Source organism: Bison bison, unplaced genomic scaffold (genome assembly GCF_000754665.1).
Source record: "Bison bison bison isolate TAMUID 2011002044 unplaced genomic scaffold, Bison_UMD1.0 scf7180017864063, whole genome shotgun sequence".
NCBI lineage: Eukaryota > Metazoa > Chordata > Mammalia > Artiodactyla > Bovidae > Bison > Bison bison.
This window is the reverse complement of record NW_011494635.1, coordinates 13,130,869-13,154,610: the sequence shown is the minus strand read 5'-3', so window position 1 is coordinate 13,154,610 and position 23,742 is coordinate 13,130,869. Positions and strand designations below refer to the sequence as shown.

Below are 23,742 nucleotides of genomic sequence, written 5' to 3'. Positions count from 1 at the left end.
GAATTCCCTCTAGCTGTAGTTTTACATGGTAGAAGGGGTGAGGGAGCTCTCAGGGTCTCTTTTCTAAGGGCACTAATCCCATTCGTCCTGATCATCTCCCAAAGGACCCACTTCCAAATATTAACATTAGGTGTTAAAATTTAACATGAATTTTGGGAGTACATGAATATTCAGACAATAGCAATCTTTTTATCCGTTGTGGATGTAAACACCCTGAGCTCACCACTCAAACTCTCCTGTGAGTGTCCAACTCATATATCAGGTTGCTGGCTCAGTATTCCCACTTGGATGTCTTAATAAGCATCTGAACAAACTTAACATGTTCAAAACAAGAGACTGTTCCCCACACCTGCTCCTCTGGCATAACTTCCCCAACTCAATATGTTCTAGTTGCTCAGTCCAAAATCATCCTTGACTTGTCCTTGCTCTCATCCTCACTGGACAGCCCATCTATCAGCAAGTCTTTTTTACTTTATCTTCAAAACTATGTCCTGACTCCTGTGCCACCACTTCCACCACTGTTAGCTATCACCTTGATCTAGGCCACTATCATCTCCCACCTGGGTCATAAGTGATTTCACCACTTCAGCCGTTTTACTCATCTAGTCATTTCTCTGTGCTCCAGTTTCTTCAACCAGTTTGAAGAAACTGATGGCATAATTTTGAAGATGGCCCCCAAGATTCCTCTCTCATGTTTGTTCAATCAAACACTACTTCAGATTCTACTGTGAAGAGATTTTGCAGAAGTAATTAAAGTCTGAGGGTGGACTTCCCTGATTGCAGTGGATAAGAATCCCCTCCCAATGCAGGAACATGGGTTTGATCCCTGATGCAGGAAGATTCCACGTGCTGTGGAGCAACTAAGCCCATGAGCCACAATTACTGAAGCCTGCATGCTATAGGGCCTGAGAGCCACAGCTAAATTGTTTTTTTAAAAGTCTGAGGGTAGTTGACATTAATATATAGGGAACACTTTCTCTGACTGGTGGCAGAAGAGGAACCATGAGAAGTACTTGAGCACTGTCACTGGTTTCATGCTGGAGAGACCTTGTGAAGAGGAATATGAGTGGCCTCCAAAAGAAGAATGGCCCTTGGCTAACTGCTAGCCAGGAAATGGGGACTTCACACCTAGAGCCTGGAGGAGCTAGATTCTGCCAGCAACTTGAATGAGTCTTGAAGCTGGTTCTTCCCCAGGGCCTCCTGGTAGGAGTGGAACCCAGCTGATAACTTGAGTTCCACCTTCTGAAGATAAGATCTGAGACCCTCAGAACCTTTGTGAGATAGACTTGAGAATTCTTCCTGAACTGAGTGGGGGCTTCCCTGATAGCTCAGTTGGTAAAGAATCCGCCTGCAATGCAGGAGACCCCGGTTCGATTCCTGGGTCTTGAAGATCTGCTGGAGAAGGGATAGGTTACCCACTCCAATATTCTGACCTGGAGAATTCCATGGACTGTATAGTTCATGGGGTCACAGTCAGACACGACTGAGTGACTTTTACTTTCCAGAACTGATAGAAGACATAAACAGGACCTATACCCCTAAGCAGAGAACCCTACAGAGCTCTCACCTGGACTTCTGACCTAAAAAACTGAGATAATAAATAGGTGCTGTTTTAAGCTCCAGAGTTTGTGATTTGTTTGATGTTTCATAACAATAGAAACTAACGAAGGGGTGTCTTTAGAAATCACATGGAGTAAGAAGGTGTTTCTTAGGGAACACCATTTTAGGTCATTCTTTGTTTTCTTCCACCAGACTGTTCCCAAGCCCATTGCCCTGGAGCCGTGTTTTGGCAACAAAGCTGCTGTCCTCTCTGTGTTTGTGAGGCTCCCTCGAGGCCTCGGTGGAATCCCTCCTCCTGGGCAGTCCGGTGAGTAGATGACAATTATTGACAAATGAGGGTTATGTGTTAGATGTGTGAAGACTCCTTCATGTTCATAGGGAACTTGGTTATAAAAGTGATATTGCATTCAGGCAGACCTAGGAAACATTGCAGGTTTGGTTCCAGAAAACTGCAGTAAAGCAAGTATCACAAGGAAGTGAGTCACACGAATTTTTGTTTTCCCAGTATACATTTGTTATGTCTGTATTATACTGTAGTCTGTTGAGATGCAACAGCATTATGTCTAAAAAGACACGGTTCCTCATTCATTTAATTTAAAAATATTACTAAAAAATACTATTATCTGACAATGCAAGGTTGCCATAAACCTTCAATTTTTTAAAAAAACAACAACACAGTTATCTGTGAGCACAATAAAATGAGGTATACCTGTAGTGCCTGCCTCGTGTCATTGTGAGGATTTGGAAAGATGATCCCATTGCCCCTGTATTCCTTAACCCCTCTTTCTAAGGTCACCATTCCTTCCTGGAAAATATCTGGATCTCCTCACTTCATCAGCCTCCTTAGCCTGCTTCCAGCCAAACCTTCCTTTGCCACCAATGCGTCCTCCCCACCGGCTGTGTTGTTCCTTTACTTTCTCTTTCTTTGCTGTCCCTTAACTGAGGCTTTTTCCCTCTGTGCTCCACACACTCTTCCTCAGTCGTCTTACTTCATGGCTTCCAGCTGGCTCCTTCAAGCTAGTGGTTCTCAAATTGGTATTTCTAGCATTACTATAGCACCTATTTTCACTGTTCTGTTTCCTTCCCAGCCCTTATCATCAATTTAGTTGCAGTGAATGTATAACTCTTATTTTTATTCTTCTTTTTTCATGTAACTATCTTAAACATTTTTATAACTTAGTATATATAATATCTTACCCGTTTTTTACAGCTACTCCATCAAATACATGAATCATAATTTAGATAAACATTCTTTAACTGTTGAACACAAAGGAAATGTGGAATACAGTTTGGGAAGTATCTTGATTAATCATGGAGTACTTTGAAGGGATGCCTCAAATAATAGAAATGGTTTAGTTAGCTTTCAGTTGCAGTGATCCTGCAGGCCTCAGGTCTGGGTCTGTGGTGTTCTCATGAGGGAGGACATTAGACATGGCCAGGTCAGGGTTTATTGTCTTCATGTCATAAGTGAATGGCTTGATTTGCCCTCATCTAGGGATTTCTGTCGGAGAAGGCAATGGCACCCCACTCCAGTACTCTTGCCTGGAAAATCCCATGGACGGAGGAGCCTGGAAGGCTGCAGTCCATGGGGTCGCTGAGGGTCAGACACGACTGAGCGACTTCACTTTCACTTTTCACTTTCATGCATTGGAGAAGGAAATGGCAACCTACTCCAGTGTTCTCACCTGGAGAATCCCAGGGACGGGGGAGCCTGGTGGGCTGCCGTCTCTAGGGTCGCACAGAGTCAGACACAACTGAAGCGACTTAGCAGCGGCAGCAGCAGCAGGGATTTCTGTGAGTTGAGCCCCTAACTTGGCCTTGTCCATGTCAAGGGCAGAAGGGCCCGTTGACGTGATGCTCTGGAGCAGTGTCTTCTGTCAGTGCCCAGCTAAGCAGACACTGACTGGTGCTCCCCGAAGGCAAGGTGCTGGGGGTGCAGGGGTGACAGACGTGTGGCACTGTGGCCTTCCCTGCTCCAAACTTTGCCTGACGTGTCCCAATCTGATGAAGACCTGCTGCTCCCTGCTTGAGACCTACCAGTAGGATGGAGCCATCTCTGCCACCCCCTTCTCTATTTCCCCATTTTATTTATTTATTTTTATTAAAGTATAGTTGATTTACAAGATTATATTAGCCTTTCAGGTGTGATCCAATATTTTTAATAGACTGTACTACATTTAAAGTTATTACAAAATAATGGCTAGTCTCCTTTCCAGTCTCTACACCTTAAGGTTCCTTGTGCCAAACCCAAGGCTTTTTTTCTCTTTCAGTGTGAGTTTATATTCCCCAATATTAAGTAACCTCTACCTTCTGTCTTTCCCAGGTTCATATCTCTAATTCTGTTCTCTTCACCAAGCTTCATACTCAGTTATTAGATTGCCTACATGACCTGTCCACTTGTGCTTCAGTTCAGTTCAGTCGCTCAGTCGTGTCTGACTCTGCGACCCCACGAATTGCAGCATGCCAGGCCTCCCTGTCTATCACCAACTCCTGGAGTTTACCCAAACTCATGTCCATCAAGTTGGTGATGCCATCCAGCCATCTCATCTTCTGTCATCCCCTTCTCCTCCTGTCCCCAATCCCTCCCAGCATCAGGGTCTTTTCCAATGAGTCAACTCTTCGCATGAGGTGGCCAAAGTATTGGAGTTTCAGCTTCAGCATCAGTCCTTCCAATAAATACCCAGGACTGATCTCCTTTAGGATGGACTGGTTGGATCTCCTTGCAGTCGAAGGGACTCTCAAGAGTCTTCTCCAACACCACAGTTCAAAAGCATCAGTTCTTCAGCACTCAGCTTTCTTCACAGTCCAACTCTGACATCCATACATGACCACTGGAAAAACCATAGCCTTGACTAGATGGACCTTTGTTGGCAAAGTAATGTCTCTGCTTTTGAATATGCTGTCTAGGTTGGTCATAACTTTCCTTCCAAGGAGTAACGACTTTTAATTTCATGGCTGCAATCACCATCTGCAGTGATTTTGGAGCCCCCCAAAATAAAGTCTGACACTGTTTCCAGTGTTTCCCCATCTATTTGCCATAAAGTGATGGGACCAGATGCCATGATCCTAGTTTTATGAATGTTGAGCTTTAAGCCAACTTTTTCACTCTCCTCTTTCAGTTTCATCAAGAGGCTTTTGAGTTCCTCTTCACTTTCTGCCATAAGGGTGGTGGTCATCTGCATATGAAGTTATTGATATTTCTCCCAGCAATCTTGATTCCAGCGTGTGCTTCCTCCAGCCCAGCGTTTCTCATTGATGTACTCTGCATAGAAGTTAAATAAGCAGGGTGACGATACACAGCCTTGATGTACTCCTTTTCCTGTTTGGAACCAGTCTGTTGTTCCATGTCCAGTTCTAACTGTTGCTTCCTGACCTGCATATAGGTTTCTCAAGAGGCAGGTCAGGTGGTCTGGTATTCCTATCTCTTTCAGAATTTTCCACAGTTTATTGTGATCCACACAGTCAAAGGCTTTGGCATAGTCAATAAAGCAGAAATAGATGTTTTTCTGGAACTCTCTTGCTTTTTTCAGGTTTATCAAACCTAAAATGTCCAGAATGGAGCTTACGTCTTTCCAACCAGTTTGGTCATTTGATCTCCATCTCAATAAAGGAATTCACTTTACTGAGGAATTTAGCCAGTTGCTCAAGTTAGAAACTGAAGCTAAAGAGTCATCCTAGGCAGTCCTCACCTCTCCATGTATAATTCATGGGCAAGTTCTGCTAGTTCTGCACCTGGAGTCTCACTCTTCCACTTTGTTTCATTTACTCTGCCACATCTCCAATCTAGTCTCAGCTGCCATCTCTCTCCTGTAGTCAGCTGCTTCTACCCTTGACCTCTAAAATCACAGCCCCGCCCCCCGACCCCTACATCCAAGCCATTCTTCTGTAGCTAAAACCATTCTTTCAATAAATAAAGAATGGTTATATGTTCCTGTGCTATACAGCCTATCCTTGTTGCTTCTGTTTGATACATAGTAGTTTGTATCTCTTAATCCTATACTCCTGTCTTGCCCCTGCCTTCCCTCTCACCACTTGTGACCAGCACTTTGTTCTCTATATCTGTGAGTCTGTTTCATTATATATGTATTTATTTGTTCTCTTAGATTCCACATATAAGTAAAAACCTGGAGTATTTCTCTTTCTTTGTCTGACTTCACTAGGTGTAATAATCTCTAGGTTTTTTCATATTATTGCAAATGGCAGAATGTCATTCCATTTTATAATTGAGTGGTATTCCATTGTGTTTGTGTGTGTGTGGGTGGGTGTGTATACGCACACCACACCTTCATATCCATTCATCTATGTATGGATACTTGGGCTGCTTCCGTATCTTGGCTGTTTTGAATAATGCTGTGACCATTGTGTGAACATTCAGGTGCGTGTATCTTTTTGAATTAGTATTTTTGTTTTGTTTGGATGTATACTCAGGAATGGAATTACTGGATCATATGGTAGTTCTACTTTTAGTTTTTTGAGGAAATTCGATACTGTTTTCCACAGAGGCTTCACCAGTTTACATTCCCACCAACAGTATACAAGGGCTCCTTTTTCTCCAAATCTTCACTGACATTTGTTATTTGTGGTCTTTCTGTTGGAGCCATTCTGACAGATGGGAGATGATACCGCATCGTGGTTTTGATTTGCATTTTCCTTATGATTAGTGATGTTGAGCAACTTTTCATGTGCCTGTCGGCCATCTCTATGCTGCTTGTTATCTTCTTTGGAAAATGTTCAGGTCTTCTATTTTTTTAATTGGGTTGTTTGGTTTTTTGTTGAATTTATGAGCTGTTTGTATATTTTAGATATTAACCCTTTATTGGTCATATGATTTTCAAATATTTTCTCCCATTTGGTAGGTTGTCTTCATTTTCTCAGGGTTTCAAGGAAAGTTAAAAAAAAAATTAAAGTTTAATTAGGTCACATTTATTTATGTTTGCTTTTATTTCTTTTGCCTTATTGACAGATCCAAAGAAATAGTGCTACAATTTACATAGAGTGTTCTACCTATGTTCTCATCTGGGGTCTTTATGGTTTCAGGTTTTACATTTGGGTCTTTATATATGTGGTGTGAGGAGATGTTCTGATCTCATTCTTTTATGTGTAGCTGTCTAGTTTTCCCAGAACCACTTACTTACAGAACAGATTTTTCTCCATATATTTTTCTCCGTATATTCTTGCCTTCTTTTTCATAGATTAATTGACCATAAGTGCATGAATTTATTCTCTGTTTTTTATTCTCTCATGGCTCTCTACTCTGTTCCACTGATCTGCGTGTCTGTTTTTCTGGGGAAACCATGCTGTTTTGATTACTCTAGCTTTTTAGTGTAGTCTGAAGTCAGGGAGCATGATATCTCAAGCTTCATTCTTTTTTTCTTTTTTATGAGATTGCATTGGCAATTCAGGGTCTTGTGGTTCCATATAAATTTTAGGATTATTTGTTTTAGTTCTGTGGGAAATGTCATGGTTATTTTGATAGGGGCTGGCTTAACTCTGTAGATTGCTTTAGATAATATGGACATTTTAATAGTATTCTTCTAGTTCAAGAACATGGGGTGTCTTTTCATTTCTTTGTATTATTTTCAGATTCCTTTGTAAATGTTTTATAGTTACCAGATTAAAAGTCTTTGGTTAAGTTTATTCTTAGGAATTTTATTTTGTTTGATGTGATTTTAAACGAGATTATTTTCTTGCTAGTTCAATTATTAGTGTATAGAAAAGCAATAGATTTCTGTGTATTAATCTTGTATTCTACAACTTCACTGAATTCATTTATTCTAATAGTTTTTTGGTGGAGACTTTAGGTTTTTCTGTATATAGTATCTTATGTGCAGATAACAGTTTTCTTCCCTTCCACTCTGGGTGTCTTTTCTTTTCTGATGACTGTGACGAGGATTTACCCCTACTTTAAACAGTGCCCTTCTCTGGACTCCCAAAGCCCCTGGCTCTGTCTTTGCTATAACAGTGGTCACTGGTGTGGATTCCCCACTGCATGCCAGGTACTAAACCTGGCACTTAAAAGCTGCTCAGCAGGTGGAGTAAGAAACTCCTCTAGCATGGCTCCTGGAGGCCTCAACAGGGCTATGAGCCTCTCTGGCCTTTTCACAAACATAGGAACCCAACTTCCCCAGGATTGTGCCTTCCCTAGTGAACATCGAGTTAATCAATTACCAATACAGAAGGGAGAATGGACTCACCAGTCCCCAAAGCAAAAGCTGTAATGGAGGTGAAAAGCCAGCTACCATTCTACAACTTGCCATTAGTTCACTCACTGACTCCTCACACAAGCCTGTGCTGTTCCCCATTTACAAATGAGGAAACTGAGGCACTGGGAGGTTAAAGAACCTTGCTTATTCCAAAGTCTGGCCCCAGAGTCTATCCTAACTCTTATTGTGGTATAGATATCAAAATAATAATAGTTCTAGCTGGGCAACGTGGGATGAATCTGAATTTCATCATAAATAGTGCAGCTTTTTTTGGAGAAAACGACAGGTGAAACTTGAAAGCATGTCTGCAGTCTTACTTAAATGCTCCACCACCAGGCAGAGCACTTTGGTTGGTTGATCTGCTGGAAAGTAAGGTACTGCTTTTATGTAAAAAGGGGAGAGGAGGAAAATATGTATGTGTACAAATAAACCCTGAAAGAACATATACAAACTAACAAAAGCAGTTACTCTGATGGGAGGGGGGAATATAGAGGGAGATACAGGTTAAAAGTAAGGTTTTTCCCATGTATATACTTTATTTATTGCGCCATGGGAATGTAAAAAGAAAGTTTTTCAATTATTTTCTAAATAAAAGCAAGTTATTCCTGTGTTCCTTCTTTGGGTTCTCCCAAGGGCTCGCAGTGGCCAGTGCCCTGGTGGACATTTCTCAGCAGATGCCAGTCGTCTACAAAGAGAAGTCAGGAGCAGTGAGAAACCGAAAACAGCAGCCCCCTGCGCAGCCTGGGACCTGCATTTGATGCTGGGGCCGGGACTCCCTGTGAGCAAGGAGTGGCGCGCCAGAGCCGTCTGCCAGGAGGGAGCAGGCAGGGAGAAGATGCCGCGCGGGGCTGAAGACTGGAAACCCTCGAATCATCCACCCCCTCTGCATGTTCACAAGCTTTCTGTGACAGTTTCTCCCGTCTGCACTCCAGCATCTAACCTTTTACTTTCGTATAGGAAATAATTGATTTCGTTACAGGTCCGGGGTGATCCAGTTGTTGCTGGAGGAGGCCGGTGTAGAGCGAGTGAGAGAGCTAGGAATGACACTCAGGTTCACTTGTGGAAAACTGTCCTTGGGACTGTCTCAACTGTGCAAAAAACAAAGATGTAGCGTTTACAAGTAGACATTTATCATCAGTCATTCTTGAATGTGGTCTTTTAAAAACTAGTCAGATGAATTAACTTTTCATCTGAAGCCTGCTATCTTTTTTAAAAGATGTGCTATTTATTCTTGCACGATTTAGGCAAATATCTCTCTTCCAGGGAGTAACTTTTTTTCTAGTTGAGAATTAATAATGGTCCATCTCTTTTGAATCATAAGATAGAAGGGGGCTATTTTAAATGTCAAGGTCAGCAGTGTTACTTGGAATGTAAACTGATGTAATATGTAGTTTTCTGTAGCAACGTGATTAATTTAGTCTTAATCCATTTGAGGTTCTCTCTCTCTCTCCCTCCCTATCCTTCTCTTTCCTCTTTACCTCTCTCTGTCTCTCTGTCTCTGCCACTCACGCTCTCTCTCTCTCACACACACACACTAAGTGCCTAGACTTTAAATAGATCTAGCAATTGGAAAGTTAGTAAGCATAAGTTTTTACATAATTGCATTCCTACATTCTTAGAAAACTTAAAATAGCTATCATTGGCAATCTGCTCTTTTATAAAATCTAATTTGCAGCCAGGAAGGTTTTCTCACCCCAAGAAACATTTAATGTAGCAGGGATTGAGAGGAAAGCAGAAAGGACCTAACTGTGAATGCTCCTGTTTTTCAAAAAGGACACTAGGCATGTTCCCATGTGCCTCCCTGCCCCAGACTTGGCCTAATGTTTGCTTCAGCCCCTCTGGCCACTCCTGCCCAGGCACCGCAGAGGGAGGGGCTTGCTCATGTTACATGTCTCCCTTGAGCTGAAAAGAGCATGACAGCACTTGGGACCCCTTGATCAAAGAACAGCAATTTGTTTCTGTAGCCTGTGTAAGGTGGTGGGTCATTCTTCATTCCCAGGCTGCAGGTGGAGTGCCAGGAGAGGCTCGGTCTCCTGTTGTCAGGCAGAACCTGCCCAAAGCCTGGAGAGCAGCCTGGAGCTGTTGGGCCTCTTTCCCCCAGGAGGGACCCAGGCCTCCCATGCTCCCTCCTAGATTCAAGGGGTGGCTGTGGGGAGGGCAGTGAGTGCTGATAAGGATGAAAAGCATGAGAAAAATGGACAAGGAGAGAAAACCATGCCAAATGAAGTGACCAAATTGAAGTCGTGACCAAATTGAAGTCGGGTAGGGCAGTCCCTGCTCGTCTCCCCAGGCCACTGCCGGGATGTCGTGTTGTCCTGTCTGTGGTGCTCTGTATTCTGGCATTATGCAGCAGCCTCCCAGGACCTCTCTTCTGCTTCAAAACCCAGGAGTTCTCTAGCATTACCCTGGGGGGAAGGTGGGGTAATGTGCAGTGTGCAGAGGCTCAGGAAGGGTAGACCTTTAGACAACAATGCTCAAGTTTGTGAATTTGGAGAAATTAATACTCAAAAGAGCAAAACTGTGGCATTTCACCTTTATATGGAGTACCTAGAGAGAGGGAGTATTATCTCTTCCCCAACACTAACCCCTCCCATGAAGAATTGCCTGGAAAGATGTTTTCAAGGATGTCGAACCATAAAACACTGTCTGATGCACAAAACACCTCTACTTTGAGACTTGCCTCTCAAAATGCTGCTTTTTCACATCATTGTTAAAGAGCAGACGGTTCTAGAGAAGATCCCTCCTCTTAGAAGCTCCCTACATCTCTGCTCCAGATCACGGTATCCCCAGAGAGCCTGCCATGGACTGGCCCTTCACCCTGTAATTACCACGAGGCCATTGGAGAGGACCCTCCCACAAAGGAAGTCCTTGTTTGTTCAAAGGACTAGTGTTTGCTTGGCAAAGAAGCCTCCTCCCCATGGTAGTTCCATGCCTTGAAATAATAAGCACCGTGTCCCATAGCCACCTGGTTTTCTTTTTTTCTAAAAGATAATGTTTATTTTTTAAAAGGACGGAAGGAGCAAGTGAAGTTTAATTCTGCTCCAACAGTAGAGAAACAGCTGAATCCAGCTGCTTCTCCTTTGCAGCCAGTAGCAAACAGCTTTCTGCAGGCTCGGGCCAGAAGAAGGGGGTGGCAGGAGAAAGAGGCGCTCAGCTTAGAGCCAGTTACTGAGAGGAAGTCATCTGGAACTTCAGAGCCTGTATGTAAATTAAAATAGTTATGAAAACATAGATATTGCACTTGTACATAACTATACAATAGTGTCCGAATGTTTGGACAGTCAGAGTGTACATAAAACAAAAATATCTTTATGTATTTTTATTAAACATAACGGTGTCCAAGTTTGACCTAATGTGTTTTTGTGCCATATAATGGATATCCAGGCTCAGAGAAGTCCTCGTACAGTGATGATAAAGCCGAGACAGGCATCCCCGTTGTGCCCATGTGTTCAAATGCATCTGGGGCCAGTTGGATAACTTTTAAAGCAGGACTCGTCTGTCAGTGCACGTATGAAAGTGTGGGCAGCGTGTGAAGAGGCTCGCTGGCAGCTGCAGTGTCTTTGTCACTGTCATCAGCTCTGACGTGCATTGTAAATCTTCCTGTCGGCCTCTTGGTGCTGTGGGTAGCCGGGAGTAGACCAGTCTCGTCCTGAGAAACGTTTCTCTTAGACTTAAGATACAAAGACTATACCGTAGATCTAGTCAGATTTTCCAAAAGGGGGTTTTTCAGGCTGCATTTTGTTGTGATTTTGTGTAAATTTTTGATGACCATTTCCTAGGACCATAGTTAACTATACTGCAAACTGGGGGTGGGAGTGGGCAGCTGCTTTGTTGATAATTAGCTCCTCCTGTTTCCCCATGGAGACCCTCACCCTTGCCTCCTGCCCCCTTCCCATACTGTTTGGGGAGAAGTCTTTGTTTCCTGTGAGGATCACCTCTAAATGTGGGAGGAGGTGTGGAGAGAAAGCAACCATATGCTGCCTGAACTAACCTGGAAGAAAAGCAGCCCTGGACAGAGACTGTCAGCATAGGGAAAATACTGGAATATCAGTGGTAAGGCCTGAGGTAACAAGATTGGAGATGCACCAGGAAGTCTGAGGCAAATGGAAAGACCAAAGCGGTATTTTAAAAAAGACACTTTACCTTTCAGTGCAAATCTTGCTCCTTCAACTTAGTAGAGTGTATTTAGAGATGGGGTGGGAATGATTCAACTATTCACTAAGTACTTCACTGACAACCTAAGCTAACACTGGGGCAGTGACAGATGGAAAAGCAGCTCTTGAGAATTACAGCAGAATCCAGCTCCTCAAACCTGTCATCCCAGGAGACCTTTCCTTGCAGTGGTTTCTGTGAGAATTGGCCCCCTGAGGACAGACCCAGGAAGGCGGAGGGTCTAGCCTTGGACCGTGCACCGGCTCTCAGCCTGAAATGTTTACTCAGTTTCCCAAATGGCTCAAACCATAAAAATCACCGTGATGGTTTGTAGATAGCCAAGCCCACCAAGGGATGTTTCCCCTGAGTTGTCCAAATTCATGAACACCCTTCACCTGCAGGGAGGTGATCTGTTGGAGAGGAGAGGAAAACTGGCGCCTTCTCTTTTAAAGGCAATAATGGAATTGACTTTCAATAACTGAATTTGTGCACAAAACATTCTAAACACTAGTGAAGCCTGTTTTGTTGAACTAATTCTGGCTCTGGAAATGTTTTATAGTTATTTACAGTTTTGTTTTGTTCGGGGAGTTTTTGGTTTGGATTCAAGCTTAGTTTGTTAATATGTATAATTTAGCATATATTGCACTCATGTAAATATGGAGTAAGTATTGTAAACTATTTCATTGCTGGGGATTGTGGGTGTTATACATACATTTAGGACTGCAATTTTTTGGTATTTTTTGTATTGTAAAATAACAGCTAATTTAAGCAGGAACAAGAGAACTAAGGGAGGTCTGTGCATTTTAAAAATAAATGTGAAGAACTTGTATATAAACAGAAGTAAATACTATAATATGAACTTCCTTCTGAAATAAAAGTAGATCTGATAAAAATGTGGGTTTTGTTCTGAGTGTTTGTGTTTTGTTTCACTTGTTTTTACAATTTGGTCAACAGAACCTTAAGAAAAGGGAGAAAAATGTTTTTAAAAGTTTACCAGTTTTCAGACTGCCTCAGAGGAAGCATTTGGCAGTCTGACAGAGGTGTAAATCAGCAGGTGGGCACCTCAGACACCTCTGGGCAAAACTGGGCCATGAGGTGTGGGAGGAATCCTGAGCAGTTTGTGAGCAGATTTCCCTATGTCCCCATCATGGCCCTCTTTGCCCTTAACACCCCAGTGCTGGAGACAGAGACTGGTATGCAGGACAGCTCTGCCTGGGCACCATCACACCTATGCCAGAGCCTTACCGGCTGCCCTTGTTCATTCAGCTTCTTGTCCTCTCGTATGTGTGCTTAGTCACTCTGTTGTGTCCGACTCTGTGACCCCATGGACTGCAGCCCACCAGGCTTCTCAGTCCATGGGGATTCTCCAGGTAAAAATTCAGGAGTGGGTTGCCATGCCCTCCTCCAGGGGATCTTCCCAACCCAGGGATCGAACCCAGGTCTCCTACATTGCAGGCAGATTCTTTACCAACTGAGCCACCAGGGAAGCCCTGTCCTCTCGGGCTCCTGCTAAATCTCAAGCAGATAGATTTAGTCCTCCACAGCCACAACATTGTCATTGATCTTGAATTTTGATGAAGGTACATATCCATTCACAAACTTGTCTGTACGCCTTCTGTACCTCCAGCCCCACTTTATGCATCTCCTGACCTCAGAAGAGATTCAGAACAGTCCATTTCAGTGCCGTGATGCTGAGTTCAAAAGGTCTAGAAGTACCTGTGACTGATTCATGTTGATATATGGCAGAAACCAGGACAATATTATGAAGTAGTTATCCTCCAATGAAAAGAAAAAATCAAACTAGGAGTTGGATTTTTTCATCAGGATTGCGGTTCACCCTTAAATATGTCATGTACATATACAATTATTTGTGCAGAATGTCTGAGAATTTGAGACTTTGTGTAAAATCTGTGCTGTCATATGTTCTCTCTGTTGTTTTGTTTTTTTAACTGAAGGGACTGAAAATCAATGCTCTTCATACTTAGTGCAAATAAATCACACTTTTGCATATTAAAAGAGAAAAGGTCTAGAAGGACAAAATCGGCATGAAGTAAATAAAAGTCCAGAAGAAGCACAAGGAAATGCTATGTTCATACAGGGGAGGGTGGGTGAGGCACCGGGTCCAGGCCAGGAGACTGGAGGAGGCCTGCCAACCAGAGCTTGGGTCTGAGCCAGGGTGGGAAACAGCTGAACTACAGCCCACTGACAAGTTAGGGAGGACCCTGATACTGTCCTGGGGCAGGTTGCGGGAGCCACCAGCTGTTTCTGACTGGCTTAAGACCTGTGATGTAGTGAGAATGTGGTAGTTGGCCGCAGCATCAACAGCATCTCTGCCTTCTTACAGTTAGGTCAGGGCCATGAACTGGGCTTTAGCCAAGAAATCTTGGAAAAAGTTCCAAACTTGGTGCAAAACCATGGTCACCTGTTAAAGACATTGGAGGTAAAGAAAGGCCCACGTCACCACTTCGAGGCAAGCCGCCACACTAACAAGAGCTGTGTGCTGTGTGTGTTGGTGGTTTTCATGTTTTTAAGGTCAGGCTAGTGGTTTCCTGGGGGCTCGGTGGTCCAGAATCGTGCCTGCCAATGCAAGAGACACAGGTTCAATCCCCGGTCTGGAAGACCTGAGAAGGAAATGGCAGCCCACTCTAGTATTCTTGCCTGGAAAATTCCATGGACAGAGGAGCCTGGTGGGCTACAGTCCTTGGAATCACAGAGTCAGACACAACTGAGCGAATGAACGCACACTCACAGGGTATATGGCATTAGCTTAGTGGTCAGGCAGCAGGCAATGAGAAAACAGACACATCAGGCAGAACAGCTGGGGATCCCTGTCGGGCAGTGGCAGAACATCTGATGTGGCTATGATGTTGGATAACTTGTAAAAGCAAACTATGTGTCTACTGAGTTTTTGTTCAAGTGGAAGAAGCTGTGAAAAAGCAGAAATGTGGTATGTGTTGATCGGTACTGGCTGTTTTGGCATGACAGAGTTGAGTTCCAGAAAAAAAAATTGGCCAGTTTACAAGCAGAAGTGAAGGGGGTGGAGAACCCTGGTCCTGCCGTGTTGGAAAAGCCAAATAGTCTCGTGTCTAGTCTCTAAACACCAAAGCGTGCTTATGCTCAAAAACAGCTCAGGAAGACAGTGACTCAGAGCGTGTGGTGGTCTTCCTGCTTGAGCCTCACGGCCTCGAGGCCATCATCTTCAGGGGGGATCATGTAGGTAAGCACAGAAGTAAAGCTAACCTGAGTACTGTGCTCAGGAAAGAACCAGAAATGCTGTCATTGCCACTGGACCTGCCTGGTAAAGAAAGAAAACGTGTAGGTTTCTGAGGGAATTGTTTTACCAAGGAAACCATTGTTCAGTTACTAAGTCATGTCCAACTCTTTGCAACCCCATGGACTATAACCCACCAAGCTCCTGTGTCCATAGAATTTTCCAGGCAAGAACACTGGAGTGGGCTGCCATTTCCTACTCCAGGAGATCTTCCCAGACCAGGGATTGAACCTGGATCTCCTGCATTGGCAAGCAGATTCTTTACCACAGAGCCACTAGGGAAGCCCCAAGGAAACCAATAGCCTGACCCTAAAAAAATGAAAACAACCAACATTGTGACTGAAAGTGAAAGTGAAGTCGCTCAGTCGTGTCCGACTCTTTGCGACCCCATGGACTGTAGCCTACCAGGCTCCTCCCTCCATGGGATTCTCCAGGCAAGAGTACTGGAGTGGGTTGCCATTTCCTTCTCCAGGGGATCTTCCCGATCCAGGGATCGAACCTGGGTCTCCTGCATTCCAGACAGACGCTTTCACTTCTGAGCCACCAGGGAAGCTGAGTCTAATTAAGACTCTGCAGTGGGTCAGCCATCCTCCTCCTCTGCCCATCCTGCCACTGTGTGTCAGCCAGGCACTGTGTGGGGACCAGGGACTTAACAGTGAACAAGGCAGACAAAATCTGTCCTGCTGGAGTCTACAGTCTAGTGGGGGACACAAAGACAATGACAGGTAATAAGTTCTGTGAAGAAAGGCTGGGGAAGGGTTGGGGTAGAAAGTGTGTGCATGTGAGAATGAGTCGCTGGGGCAGGTATCAGCTGAGTAGAGCCGAATGAAGGAGGGAGCTGGCGTGTGGATGTCAGGAGAAGAGCTTTCAAGTAGAGGGAACAGCAGATGCAGAGAGGCCCACAGGAGGCAACGAGGCTGCTGGGCCTGCACAGTGGCAAGACACAGGGCTTGGGGGAGCAAAATGGGCCCAAGAGCAGCGGTAGGAGTCGGGGTAGCCTGGCCCTGCAGGGCAGTAGTTCTCAGTGGGTGTAGGACTGCCCCCTGGGGGGCATCTTGGAAAAAGCTGGGGCAATCTGATCATCACTTTCAAGGGGCAGTGCTACTATGATTTAGCAGGTGGCCCTGAAGGTGGACCATCATCCTGTGACATGCAGGACTGTCCTACCCAACAAGGAACTGACCCACGTCCCACCCAAGTTTCAAATGTCTTGTTGGATGTTTGTGTAGATGGGGAAAAATCTGTTTCTAATTATTTTAGTGTAGAACACTATTATAAACACAAAGTTTGCTAGAAACGAAACTACTTTACTGCATAAATAAGGGAAGACCGGACTTCTCTTCAAAACTTTACCAAGAGCTGGTCACCATTTTGGAAATTCTGTCACCAAGAGCAGTGTCATTCCTGGAGTCTCCAATTGGGTTGCACTCCAATTGGAGTGCACAGTGACACAGGACAGACACACTCCCTGCAGCCCTGTGTCACTAGCTGTGGGACGTGCCTGGCACCAGTTCTCTTCCATTCCATGTTCCCAACACAGAGAAGGGACGAGCTGAGACAGTCCTGATTACTGTATGAAGTTGCTTGCTGCACCAGGAGCTGGGGCTCCACCCTGGCTGCTGGGGCCCATTTGCATGCCCTGTAGGCCTTTCCTCCTCCGCTGTTTATTCCCAGTCCCTTGAGGGCTCAGGTTCTGAGGTTTTGTGTGTATTTTATCTTCTTGTGTGGGCATATGGGCATCTTCTCATCTTAATTTTCCTCTGTATCTTCTGCCTTGGGGGGCACTCTTTCTGCCCCCTTCTGATGTCTGTGTCAGAAGCTTTCTCTATCTCTTTTATACTTGAGTAAAACTTTATTACACAAAAGCTCTGAGTGATCGTGCCTCATCACTGGCCCCAGATTGAATTCTTCTCCTCCGGAGGCCAAGAATCCCGGAGTCTTTTGTGGTTCAGCAGCAACCTTTTATCTTGGGGGCTCGTCTGGGATTCTTCAGGACAAGGTAAGGATGCTTAGAGCTCTAGTTCTTTGTTCTCCTAGCGAACATGTTTTCTGCTGTACTTTACTAACTCTACAGCGTGCTTGTGTGAATGAATGACACACCCTGGGTGAAGCAAGTGAGGACCCCTGCTCTGCAGTTCGATGGTGACCTCATATGGCTTATGGCAGAAACTCTGTCGGGGGTCAGAGAAGGCCATGGCAACCCACTCCAGTACTCTTGCCTGGAAAATCCCATGGACAGAGGAGCATTGTAGGCTGCTAGGAGTTCACTTTCATGCAATGGAGAAGGAAATGGCAACCCACTCCAGTATTCTTGCCTGGAGAATCCCAGGGACAGAGAAGCCTGGTGGGCTGCCGTCTATGGGGTCACACAGAGTCAGACACGACTGAAGTGACTTAGCAGCAGCAGCAGCAGCAGCTATTGGGGGTTTATACCAACCTGCCAGTGGACTTCCCTGGTGGCTCAGACGGTAAAGTATCTGCCTACAATGCGGGAGACCCAGGTTTAATCCCTGAGTTGTGAATATCTCCTGGAGAAGAAATGGCAACCCACTCCAGTATTCTTGCCTGGAAAATCCCATGGATGGAAGAAGCTGGTAGGCTACAACCATGGGGTCGCAAAGAGTCGGACATGACTGAGTGACTTCACTTTCACTTTCTGCCTTGGACTGGAGGCTCCTTTGGGTGTGAGGTGACATTTCCCTAGCAGAACAGCTTCCTAAGACATCTTTCAATGCAGGCCTTCCCAGGCCTGCAACCCAACAAGGCAGGGCCATGTTCTGTCTCCTTTCACATGCGTGCCAGGCTCACTGGCAAGTTGCTGTCCAGCTGGGGGCACCTCTCCTGTAGCCCTGCCTGCCCCTTCCCTCCTGGCCTTCTGGAAATTTCACCCACCAGTGTCCATCCTTCCTGCAGAGATAAGCCAGTTCTGAGTTTGGCCACACCTGACTAAACTGGGGTGGGTGGCGGGAGGAGGGGGGCAGTGAACATCTTCATATTAACCTTGCAACTTAAGACAACAAGCCAGAGTGAACATTCATGAACCGTGAAGTTTCCACCCATAAATCCATGGGTGCTTCCAGCACCTGCCTTTCTGCTTGTTCCCATCCCCAGCCACCTGTCAGCTAGAGGCTCAGTGTTGACAACAGCTAACAGAGACCCAGTCACAGGGATGAGGCCAGGCCCAGGACTGCAGTTCTCAGAATGCATGTGAAAGTGTGACAGCAAGCAGGCTATCTGGCAGGACACAAAGGCCGATACTCAGATGTGGAGCAAGGCAGGACCCTTCTCTGGTTGTAGGGGCCACAGCTGGACTCAGCTTTGAGGTGTTTGGCCAGACTTAACACTATGTTATGAGCTAGGACCTTTTTATATGGAAGTGACAGAAACCAAACCCTGACCACCTAAGACAACTCCACTAGTTTCCTGAAGCTGCTATAACAAATTACCTAATCTTGGTGGCTTTAAATGACAGAAATTTATTCTCACAATTCTGAAGGCCAAAAGTCCAAAATCATGCTGTGAGCAGAGCTGCACTGCTCCCAGCTCTAGGGGAGAATCCGCTCCTGGCCTCCTCTAGGTGGCTGCCCACATTCCTTGGCTTGTGACCACCTCACTCCTGTCTCTGCCTGTGTCTTCACAGCACTCTCTCTTCTGTGTGTATATCTAATCTCCCTGTGCCTTTCTTTAACAAAGGTGCACATAACTGCATTTAAGGCTCCCTCTGATAATCCAGGATAAGTGCCTCCTTTCACTATCCTTAACTCAATCACATCTTTTGCCACAGAATGTAATATTCACTCTTTTTGCCTACATATAAGGTAACGTTCACAGGTCCCAGAGATTAGGATGAGGACATGTCTTTGGAACCACCATTCAGCCCATTACAACAACAAAACCCTAGGAAAGTCCACAGCCCCAGAAGTGGGAAGATGATAGCCTCTGCAAGTCACAGAGTCTAGTCCCTCCTTTTGGCTTCTGTCTCCAGGGTGACTAGTTCCATGCCCCAGACAGCCTCAGCCTCTCCCCAGGAACATTCACTCTGGGGGGAAAAAAAAAATAGAGAGCCAGGCTGACATGGGAGCCTATGAACTTTCATTCTCCCCTTGCACCCAGTGAGGAAGCCTCTACTTTGCACACTCTACCTTGTGCAAGGTAGAGGCTTCCTCACTGTCTGAGGTTAAAGAGGCTCCATTTAATTAAACCCCATGCCTTGGTTGGAAAGAAGTACTGAAGGAAGACAGCCAGATGCCATGAACAATTTTGCTATTTTCCACTAAGTTCCATTCACTTTTATCTTCCCAATCTTTTGAAAGATATATGAATCTTTTGAAAGTTATGTGCCTATGTGTGGGTGCTAAGTCGCTTCAGTCGTGTCCAACTCTTTGCAACCCTACGGACTGTAGCCCAGCAGGCTCCTCTGTCTATGGGATTCTCCATGCAAGAATACTGGAGTGGGTTGCCATGCCCTCCTCCAGGGGATCTTCCCAACCCAGGGATTGAACCCATGTCTCTATTTCCTCCTGCATTTGCAGGCAGGCTCTTTACTGCTAGCACCACCTGGGGAAGCCCATATGCCTATGTGTATGTATGTGCTCAGTCGCTCAGTCGTGTCCAACTCTTTTCAATCCCATGGACTGTATAGCCTGCCAGTCTCCTCTCTCCATGGGGATTCCCCAGGCAAGAATACCAGAGTGGGTTGCCACACCCATCTCCAGGGGATCTTCCCAACCCAGGGATTGAACCCAGGTCTCCCACATTGCAGGTGGATTCTCTACCATCTGAGCCACCAGGGAAGCCCAAGGATACTGGAGTAGGTAGCCTATCCCTTCTCCAGGGGATCCCATATGCCCATATTTCACTCTAATTATCTGAGTGAAAAATGGAAGCAGTAGAGTTTAGGACTTCCCTGGTGGCTCAGACAATACAGAATCTGCCTGCAATGTAGGAGACTCAGCTTCAATCCCTGGGTCGGGACAATCCCCTGGAGAAGGGAATGGCTACCCACTCCAGCGTACTTGCCTGAAGAATTCCATGGACAGAGGAGCCTGGCGGGCTACAGTTCCTGGGGTCACAAAGAGTTAGATATGACTGATCGACTAACACTTTCAATAGAGTTTAACACACTCTCACATAAAGCAAATCACTTAGTGGGTATTTAATCTGCACTTGGGCTACCATACAACAGCGGTAAACAGGGCAAGGCAATACTTTCACTTGCCTAGCCGCCCCTGCTCCAGATGTCCATTCCCACACAGGTGTAGGCAGCTGAGAACATTCCTTCTTTATGAAGTGGTGACAGGGTAGACTCTGAGCTTTGCTCCGTCCAACATCCCTCCTTTTTCCCATTAAAAAATGTCCTACCCCTTCTTGGTGGGTGATCTTGGTGGACTGATGTCATTCTCTAGGCCACAAATACTGGGAAAGAGAAGTGCTTTTCTCCGCTGAGAGTGCTGAAGGAGAGACCATAGATCCGGGGCTGCTGATAACATCCTGGGTGAGAGCCTGTCTGGCTTCAGAGTGGAGCAGAGATCAGCAGGAGCAACATCATCTGAACCCCTGGGGACAGCTGTGCCTGAAGCCCAAGCCAGTTTGAGCTGTGTTTGGTTCCAGCCAGGGGAGTACTGGCAGAAGGCGGGAGGCTGGTTGACAGCTGCCCCATGTAGTGTCTGTGGGTTTGGTATGAGTTGCTAACTACACAGTCTCAGAGCCAGTGGCTCTTTTTCTGGTCAGGGCAGCCCCAGGCCTGGGCTTCAGTGTGGTCTGTACCTAACCCCTGTGTCTTTGGTCAGGTTCTCCAGAAATGGAGCCCAAGGCAGGGATTCTCAGACCATGATTTATTGGAGGGAGTGCCCTCAGGGAACCTCTACATGAGGGAGCAGGAGTGGGCAGGAGAAGGAGCTAAACTAGGATGTGGTCTCAGCTGGTATCCAGCCTCAGCCTAAAGTCCCAGGGAACTCTGAAGCATGGCCGGCACATACAGCTGTCCCCCAAGGCACACAGGCCAGGCCTCTGAACTCCTGCCTCAGTCAGTCACTGGCCACTGGCCACCTCTGGGAACAGAGTGTAGCCTTTCAGGCTGTCTCTTCTAGAGAGGTGGGCAGCTGTGAGCTGTGTTAGCAGCCAACATCCCAAGCAGCTCGGGGATGGGTTGCACTAGCCCAGAGAGGGCTGAGCAAGGCACCGAAAGCTTCCACTCCAAACTATCTTCTGGCTCCTGCCAAATTCCAACCAGGTTTGAGATGGAGCAGCCCAGAGACACAGACAATAATCAAGAGTCCCCAAGTTTTTGTGGAAAGCTTAGTACCTTGCTCCCATAGTTCTGCCCTCTCCTCCCAAAACTCCTCCACAGAACTATAGTTTAACACAATGCCCTTAGCATCCACTGGGTCCACATTGGCCACACATTGTTTACTAAACCCTTGTGATACACTTCCCTCTGCTCCAGGGAAGAATTTGACTCTCCACATGGACAGAAACCAATTACTCAGGGGGGGAAAAAAAAAAAAACACCATTCTTTCCAGTGTCTGCCAGGGTAGGGTTCTGCATGCACTGAGGTGGAGGGCTCCCCTAAGGGAGCACAGTGGGCGATCCTAGGGCTCCTAGGCACCCCATAGGTGGAAGTGTGTCAATCAGGGCCTATGCTGCTGCTGCTAAGTCGCTGCAGTCGTGTCCGACTCTGTGCGACCCCATAGATAGCAGCCCACCAGGCTCCTCCGTCCATGGCATTTTCCAGGCAAGAGTACTGGAGTGGGTTGCCATTGCCTTCTCCGATCAGGGCCTATATTTAGCTGCAAATAACAGACACCTGGGGATAAGTGGTTTAAACAAATTAGGCGCATCATTTTTCTCACAGAGTACAGCCCAGAGGAAGGCAGACGGGCTGGTGTGCCACACTGTCATGTGGTTCCTCTTCCAAGATGGTGCCCATGTTCCTAGGCATCGCCTCCAAGTTGGCAAGAAGAAGGACGAGCTGAGGCCAGAGGCTGAAGGGCCCCAGTCAGGAAGTCTGTTCCTTTTTAAAGAGCTCTCCTGGAAGCCTTATCTGTGAATTTCACTCACTGGCTAGAACTGTGTCACCAACCACCCCCTAACTGCAAGGGAAATGTAGTTTCTTTATCTGATGACTAGCAGAGAATGAAAGAATAAACAAGTAGCCAAGATCCCCGGCACCAGAGCTGATAGTTGACTCAGTTCAGCATCCACAGGTCCTGAGAAGATGTCTGGAGAGGTTCCGAGGCCATCCAAGGTCACAGAGGCCAGCAGTGGCACACCCTGCAGCTGACCTCGGTCCCCCGGCTCCCAGAACACAGATCACATGACAACAGGGCCAGTCTCAGTGCACATGGGTTTATTGAGTTATGGATGTCAGTCCTAGTGCTGGGCTGAGCCACAGGGAAGATGGCTACACGGCCAGTGCAACGCAGGGAACTGGATTCTCACTCAAGTTGGTGTCCAACACATCGAGGACAGGAAGCAATCTGCCAACGTTAGTTATGGTGTGCAGGTGTTTATCATGATGGGTGGTGCCTAACTAGGAGGACACCATAAAATGCTGGAGTACCAGAGGGAGTTTTGCCTACAAGTCTGTTCAGATGTACTCCTTAGAGCATAAAAAGTGTCCAGATCTGCAAAGAGCAGTAGAGCACGAGTGGTGGGCCAGCTTAGGAGACAAGCCAGTCCCTTTTCAGTGGGGCAGTAGGCCACTAACGAGGCCCAATATCCCAGGCAGGGTGGGACAGTTGTCCAAGGTCTGCTGTCCAAGTCAGAACAGGGACTGGAGAGCCAGAACAAGAAGCATGGAGAGCAGGGAGCTCTCCTCCAGGGGCGCATCTGCAGTAGACACCTTGGCAGGTGGGAGCAGAGTGTGGACCTGAGAGAGAAGCCCAGTTCTGCTCTCTGCCACCCCCACCCTCCCAGGGCATTCATGCCTCCATCTAGGCCCACTTGCCATGGAAGGAGGCAGTGCAGGGGCTGCCAGCTCACCATCCCCTGTCTGCACCTACCTGCAGGAGACTCTGCTCAGGGTCCTGGTGGGAGTCCAATTGGTTACGTAGGATTGGGGGCCACCCACCGTCAAAGGTCTGTATGGCACTGTCTATGGAGGGATGCAGGGTGAGCTTGGCTGAGAAAACCTAGCACAGGGCCCAGCTCCTCAAGGACAAACTGAGACCCTTGGCATCCTGCATGGGTCCTCCCCAGGCAGATATGGGAAGAGAGGACGTCTGCAAGGCTTTCGGGATGGACGATGCTAAGTTAAGAGTGCCTTACAAACTGCAGTCTTCTCTCCTTATGGAAGCATGACAATTATCACCCCATTTTACAGATGAGCACAAAAAGGCTTAGAGGAGTTAACTCTCAGCTAGTAAGTGGCAGGGTTAGGCTTCAAACTTAGACTCCCTAACTCCTAGACTGGTCAGCGAACCATCCAGCTATTCAGACTCGAAAGGCAAGACTATTAATGGGGGTGGAGGGGGGGGGGTTGGCTGTGCCTGGAAGATGGAACCGCCTCAGAAGTGGCAGAAGCAAGGAAGTGGGCCTGCGTGGTTTCCGCTACG

General features: G+C 46.3%; 2 protein-coding genes across 2 annotated transcripts in view; one reads left to right on the top strand and one right to left on the bottom strand.

Annotated features, from left to right (window-relative positions):
* Positions 1 to 12,810, top strand: part of ATRN (attractin) — a 191,025-nt gene extending 178,215 nt beyond the window's left edge. The window contains exons 29-30 of the mRNA XM_010836630.1: positions 1,753 to 1,867; positions 8,397 to 12,810. Of these exons, the coding sequence (XP_010834932.1) occupies positions 1,753 to 1,867; positions 8,397 to 8,521 (240 nt within the window). The 3' untranslated portion in view covers positions 8,522 to 12,810. The remainder of the gene's footprint in view (positions 1 to 1,752; positions 1,868 to 8,396) is intronic.
* Positions 12,811 to 22,521: 9,711 nt separating this feature from the next.
* GFRA4 (GDNF family receptor alpha 4) overlaps positions 22,522 to 23,742 on the bottom strand; it is a 4,627-nt gene continuing 3,406 nt past the window's right edge. Inside the window, exons 5-6 of the mRNA XM_010836629.1 lie at positions 23,191 to 23,309; positions 22,522 to 23,057 (exon numbers count right to left, since the gene is read on the bottom strand). Coding sequence (XP_010834931.1) covers positions 22,950 to 23,057; positions 23,191 to 23,309 — 227 coding nt within the window. The 3' untranslated portion in view covers positions 22,522 to 22,949. The remainder of the gene's footprint in view (positions 23,058 to 23,190; positions 23,310 to 23,742) is intronic.